This window comes from Eumetopias jubatus, unplaced genomic scaffold, assembly GCF_037043125.1.
Source record: "Eumetopias jubatus isolate StellerSeaLion01/CBP00866 unplaced genomic scaffold, mEumJub1_p1.0 scaffold_10, whole genome shotgun sequence".
Classification (NCBI taxonomy): domain Eukaryota; kingdom Metazoa; phylum Chordata; class Mammalia; order Carnivora; family Otariidae; genus Eumetopias; species Eumetopias jubatus.
In genome coordinates, this window is record NW_028274816.1 from 102,466,897 (window position 1) to 102,472,976 (window position 6,080).

A 6,080-nucleotide genomic window follows, 5' to 3' on the forward strand; every position below is an offset into this window, starting at 1 on the left:
GTGGTAACTCGAGAGGCACTGTATTGTGTGGTGAGCCCCGTGGGTTTAGGTCCAGTTTCCAAGGCGGGACAGGGTCTCGGTCCTCGCTGCCTCCCCGGCCGCCGGCCCAGGGCCAGGACTGCGTGTGGTGTGGTGTGTGGTGGAGGAGGGCGGCCTCAGGCTGGGGGCTGCCTGGCGCCCCAACCGGTTTCCCCACCAGACACAGGGGCCAGGTGGGCCGGGCTGGGGTGGCAGCTGCCTGGGAGGGCCTGGTGATGGTGACGTCCTGCCTCTCCTCTTCTCCGTATTAGGTCATGGGAAAGCATAGCTGGAGGGCCTGCCTGAATCACAGGTGACAGGCCTGAGACCAGAGACACACAGCCATGCGTGCAGACACCCAGCACCAGGGTTCGGAGAAGCGAGGCAAAAGCCCGAGGTTGGGAGGGGAGGGGGCCCACAGCCACCCGGGAGCTGGCGGGCAGCCAGGGGTGATGAAAGCTCAGGGGAATGGAAACAGAGGAGTGAGCCTGTTGTAATCGCTACGCCCACCTGGCGGCCTATAAAGGAGGCGGGCGGGCGCCAGCTGCAGCTCGCACCTCGGGCCTCACTCCTCTCTAGTCCTCCTGCTCCGTGCCAGCCGGCCACCACCATGACTGCCACCATGACCACCACCAGCCGCCAGTTCACCTCCTCCAGCTCCATCAAGGGCTCCTCCGGCCTGGGGGCCGGCTCGTCCCGCACCTCCTGCCGGCTGTCCGGCGGCCTGGGGGCTGGCTCCTGCAGGCTGGGGTCCGCAGGGGGCCTGGGTGGCGCCTTCGGGGGCGGTAGCTATTCCAGCTGCTACAGCTTCGGCTCTGGCAGTGGCTTTGCGGGCGGCTTCGGGGCTGTCGACGGGCTGCTGGGGGGCGGGGAGAAGGCCACCATGCAGAACCTCAATGACCGCCTGGCCTCCTACCTGGACAAGGTGCGTGCCCTGGAGGAGGCCAACACCGAGCTGGAGGTGAAGATCCGCGACTGGTACCAGAAGCAGGCCCCGGGGCCTGCCCGTGACTACAGCCATTACTACCAGACTATCGAGGACCTGAAGAACAAGGTAGGGGCTGCTGGTGGGACAGGGCCTGTGGGGGGAGCACGACTTCTCCTCTCCGATCTTCTGCCCTTGACCATGGCCTGGAGTCAGCCCGGGGGGGTGGGGGGGAGGGCTGCCACAGGGTCTCAGGAAGCCGAAGACAGTGTGGCTCTGGCTGGTTTGGCCTCTGGGAGCCCACGTTGGAGCCACCGTGTGGCCCACATTCCTCTTTTTGGGGTGCAGCAGCTGGGCCAGGGACAAGCAGGCCTCATGGAGCTCCTTTGAGCCTCAGTTTCCTCATCATGGGGCTTGTTGCCACCCCCTCATGTAATTGTAGGATAAGACGAGTGGATGCATGTAGAGGCTGGGCTCATGGGGCGGCCAGATTTGTGGGTACCTCTCTTCTTGAAGCAAGAGGGGGATGGTGGGGTGAGGCGTCTAGTGAGTTCCTGATGGCACCTGCTGGGAGGAGGAGGTGGAGAGAGGGGGCGGGAACTCAGGAAGGCCTTTGTGTGCCTTACTTAGGGATTTTTGTGGCTTCCCCATCCCTCCCACTGCCCCCTCAAGAATGGGCCTCAGCAAACCTCCAAGGGCAGAGGTGCTTGCTGAAGTCTGGGGTTAGGGCCTAGCCGGGGTCATGACTTCTGATTTGGAACTATTCTTTGGTGAGGGGTCCTGTAGGGTCCCTTCTGGAGGAGCCTCTCGGACACCATCTCCCCAACTGTAAAATGAGGGGTTGTTCACCTCCCCGTCTCTGTCTGGGATTCTGGGACAACTTCTTCCCCCCGGGGGCCTTTCTTCTCTTCCTAGGTGGGCACTCCCGGCCGGCTGCTTGCTCTAGTTGAGGGGTCTGTGTTGGGGGGAGGCAGGTCCTGGGGGGAGAAGAGGCAAATTTCGGCCCATCAGACTCGGGTTGGCTCTGCCTCTGCCAACGATTAACTCCCGGTAAAGGTGAGAGGCTGGGCAGGAAAGGAGCCTTCCTGGAGAAGGCAGCCACATCCTGGCCTCCAGGCAGGAAGCTCCATCTCATATCCCTGGTCTGGGCTGAGCTACTCCCTACCAGTGACCTTACTGCTTTCCCGTCTCCCCAGATCCTCATGGCCACTGTGGACAACGCCAACATCCTCCTGCAGATTGACAATGCCCGCCTGGCCGCTGATGACTTCCGGACCAAGTGAGCCTAGCCAGCGGGTTGGGAGGAACTGGGGCACCCCTCCGCACCCCAGGACCACAGTTGCTGTGGCAAGGGCTAGGAGCTGGGGGTGGGGGAGTCCACCTCTTAGTCATGCAGGTGGCAAATGCAGCAGATTCTGAAGGTCATGGGCTTAGGCAGGGAGGCGGAGGGGAGAGATGCAGGAAGCTGGGTGGGGGTGGGGCCTTGCCCTGCGTGGTCCCAGGGCCCTGGGGCTGCAATATGCTTCCACTCCACAACCCCCTTCTCCACCCTCCATCAACCCTCCCAAGCTCTTAGAGCCCTGGCAGAGGCCGGGTGCTGGCCAGGACACAGACCTGCATGTCCTAGCATCAAGACGAAGTCTCTGGTTCCTTTTGCAGGTTTGAGACGGAGCAGGCCCTGCGGGTGAGCGTGGAAGCTGACACCAATGGCCTGCGCAGGGTGCTGGATGAGCTGACCCTGGCCAGAGCCGACCTGGAGATGCAGATAGAGAACCTCAAGGAAGAGCTGGCCTATCTGAAGAAGAACCACGAGGAGGTGAGGCGGTGGGGCAGTAGGTGAAAGGGGCCGCAGAGGGGATGGCAGGGCTCTGGGGCTGCACCAAGGCTGAGACCGGAAGAGCACAGAGCAGGTGCTCCAGGGTTGGTTGCCTTACAGGGCTGCCCTGTCTGCGAAGCCCTGGTCCCCATGCAGGGTAGCTTCCTCCATGTACCACTTTGCTTCCCTGCCCCTGGGGACCCTCCCACGGTCCACAGAGACCCCTTCTGCCCATCCTGGCCTCCCTCATGAGGACAAGGGATAAGTGAGGAGGTCTCTGTTCCAGGTCAAACCTTTGGACCTGCACCCTATGTGGGAGTTGGGGAATTAGAGGGGATATTTTAGGGGCACAGGCCTAAGAATTAGATTTTATCTTTGAAGAGCCCTCGGTCTAATGGGGGAGACATAGAACCTCTCCTCAGGGAACCTGCAGACTGATAATGGAGGCAGAGCCCGTACCGAGCAAACGAACAAGGGCCAAAAAGAGGGGCGGAGGGCAGGGGATGGGCAGAGCGAAGGAGGGCTCCTCAGGAGGGGTCTGGAGAGCTTGCCTGGGAAGGGTTGAGAGTAAGGGATCAGCACAGGCCTGAATGCCCACACCCACAACCCCCTCCCTCGCAGGAGATGAGTGCCCTGCGAGGCCAGGTGGGTGGTGAGATCAACGTGGAGATGGACGCCGCCCCGGGCGTGGACCTGAGCCGCATCCTGTCTGAGATGCGCGACCAGTATGAGAAGATGGCGGAGAAGAACCGCAAGGATGCCGAAGACTGGTTCTTCAGCAAGGTGGGGGCTGCTGCGGGCCAGGGGCCTCTCCCAGGGTATGGGGGGCAAGGACTGAGTCCCGACGGATGCCTAGTACCTGGCATCTTGGGGTGCCCTATCTCAGTGAGTCACATGGACCTCATAGGATCACCCATTGCATTAACAGGCCAGGAGCTTGGCCAAAGCTGGGATCTGGGGGTGGGCGGAGAGTAAAGGACCAAAGGAAGAAAGCCAGAGGGTAAAGACCCCAAGAGCTTCCACCTCTCTAAGAGGTTAGGAACTGGCACCAAGGGACTGGTTGATATCCTGGCTGGTCCTCAAGTTGCCTATTCTAATGCCTTCTACTTAGAGGAACTAAAGACAAAGCTTCACATCGTTTCAAAGGTTTCTGAGCTTTGGGAAGTGGGATGCTGGTGAGAAGGCACTGCTCCCACAGTCAGGTTTGGGAGGAGGCCTGAGAAGCTCAGGGGAAGTCAGGAAGGTGACCACGTCCAGGGGGGTTGTGGGGAGTGAGGAGAGCCCCAGGTGCCCGTCTGGGCACAGAATGGGCCCTGGGCTGACCGTATGGAGGCCATGGGGGTCGTTTGACTTGGAGAAGCGATCCCAAGCTAACGCTGCAGTAACCTGTATCCTGTCTGCAGACGGAGGAGCTGAACCGCGAGGTGGCCACCAACAGCGAACTGGTGCAGAGTGGCAAGAGCGAGATCTCCGAGCTCCGGCGCACTGTACAGGCCTTGGAGATCGAGCTGCAGTCCCAGCTCAGCATGGTAGGGGGGCTGCCAGGCCCGGGGTGCACCTGGGACCCTGGTTGGGGCCCTGACCACTCTCGCTGACCCCTGATCCTCCTGCCTCCTTGCAGAAAGCATCCCTGGAGGGTAGCCTGGCTGAGACAGAGAACCGCTACTGCATGCAGCTAGCCCAGATCCAGGGGCTGATCGGCAACGTGGAGGAGCAGCTGGCCCAGCTGCGCTGCGAGATGGAGCAGCAGAACCAGGAATATAAGATCCTGCTGGACGTGAAGACGCGGCTGGAGCAAGAGATCGCCACCTACCGCCGCCTGCTGGAGGGCGAGGATGCCCAGTGAGTTGGGGGCCAGGGCCGGGGGCCAGGGCTGGGGGCCTGGGGTGGGGGCGGAGCTCTCAGACCCAAATCTAATCTCTTCTCTGTCTTTTTTTTTTTTCTAGCCTGACTCAGTACAAGCCCAAAGAACGTAAGGATCTCGGTAGCTGAGGTTGGGGGTGCACGGGGCAGGCAACCCATCTGCGTATTGCTGGGGAGGGTCCCCAGGAGCTCCAGGAGATGATGGCTGATCCTCAGCAGGGATGGGGGAAAGGACCTGTTAGGGCTCAGGGTTGATGCTCAGGGGAATTGGATGAGGGGGCAGGGCAGAGAGATGGTCTTTCACCTAGAGATCCTAGTCTAATGGGGACACATGGCCCTAGCTCTGGAGACCCTCTTCTGATGGGGAGATTAGGGACACAGTCTCATGGTCTTTGTTCCTGAGATCCTACCGATGAGCAAAAGCAGTCTTGTCTCTGGGATCTCTAGTCTGATGGGAGAAAGGACATGGTTCTTGTCCTCCAAATCTGGGTTTGATGGGGAAGATAAGATCCCGGCCCCGGGTATCTAGTCTAACGGGGGTGATGCGTACCTGGAGATCCCAGTCTGGGGGCGGGGGAGACAGGAGACAGACTCCGTCGGGCAGTGCCCGGTCTTGCAGAAGGACACAGTGGGTCAGGATCAAAGCAGCCATCTGGGAGGCCGGACTCAGGGGCACAGCGATGGGATGGAAGAGGGAGGGGCAAGAGCAGGAGGGACACATGTCTGGGTGTGATATTGAGAGGCGAGCAGAAGTGTGGACAGCAAGAGGCTGTGGGAAAGAGAGCTGGCTCCGCTCAGGGGGCTGGGGGCTAAGCCAGGGTCTCTGGGCCCCTGCCCACCTCCGATGGTCTGTCTCCTGCAGCCGTGACCACCCGCCAGGTGCGCACCATTGTGGAAGAGGTCCAGGATGGCAAGGTCATCTCCTCCCGTGAGCAGGTCCACCAGACCACCCGCTGAGAACTCTGCTCCCCCTGGCCCGCGCCCCAGATTTCCCCATTGGCCCTGCAGCCTCAGCTCCTGGCTTCTGTCCCTTTTCCACACCCCTCTGCCTGACCAATAAAGCTTGTTGATTCAGATATGGAATATGTCCTGCTTGTGGCCACTGAGGTGGGCCCTAGTGAGCAATGGGAGAACTGGGGGGAAACTGAGGGTGGGGGAGGAGGCTGTGGACACCAACTATTGTTGACTTGGAGGTCAAGGGTCATCTAGGATTATGGTAAAAAGTAGGTCTGGGCAGAGCTTGGGGAGACATTTTGTATCTCCAAAGGGCCAGTGATCCTTGGGAGGGTGGTCCAGGCAGTGCCAGACTTTGGGTGGGGCCAGCATACCTGGGAAGGTCTCAGGTGACCTCTTCTTCCCTGTAAATAGGTCCATGACCTTGGACAGTGGCTCTGCCTCGCTGAGCTTCATTTTCTCATCCATAAATGGCTGAGGAGATGTCGTGGGAGCCAGAGTCCT

General features: G+C 60.6%; 1 protein-coding gene across 1 annotated transcript; it reads left to right on the forward strand.

Annotated features, from left to right (window-relative positions):
- Positions 1 to 640: 640 nt before the first annotated feature.
- On the forward strand, positions 641 to 5,579 carry LOC114201374 (keratin, type I cytoskeletal 17). The gene is made up of 8 exons (XM_028094029.1): positions 641 to 1,072; positions 2,140 to 2,222; positions 2,603 to 2,759; positions 3,381 to 3,542; positions 4,163 to 4,288; positions 4,381 to 4,601; positions 4,706 to 4,731; positions 5,485 to 5,579. The coding sequence occupies exons 1-8, from the start codon at positions 641 to 643 to the stop codon at positions 5,577 to 5,579; spliced, it is 1,302 nt and encodes a 433-aa protein (XP_027949830.1).
- Positions 5,580 to 6,080: the final 501 nt, after the last annotated feature.

Excerpts from the sequence above, each read along its gene's own strand:
- LOC114201374 (XM_028094029.1), top strand. The coding sequence starts at position 641 with ATGACCACCACCAGCCGCCAGTTCACCTCCTCCAGCTCCATCAAGGGC. Across the intron at positions 2,760-3,380 it reads TGAAGAAGAACCACGAGGAG|GAGATGAGTGCCCTGCGAGG; the intron begins GTGAGGCGGTGG and ends CCTCCCTCGCAG. Across the intron at positions 4,602-4,705 it reads CTGGAGGGCGAGGATGCCCA|CCTGACTCAGTACAAGCCCA; the intron begins GTGAGTTGGGGG and ends TTTTTTTTCTAG.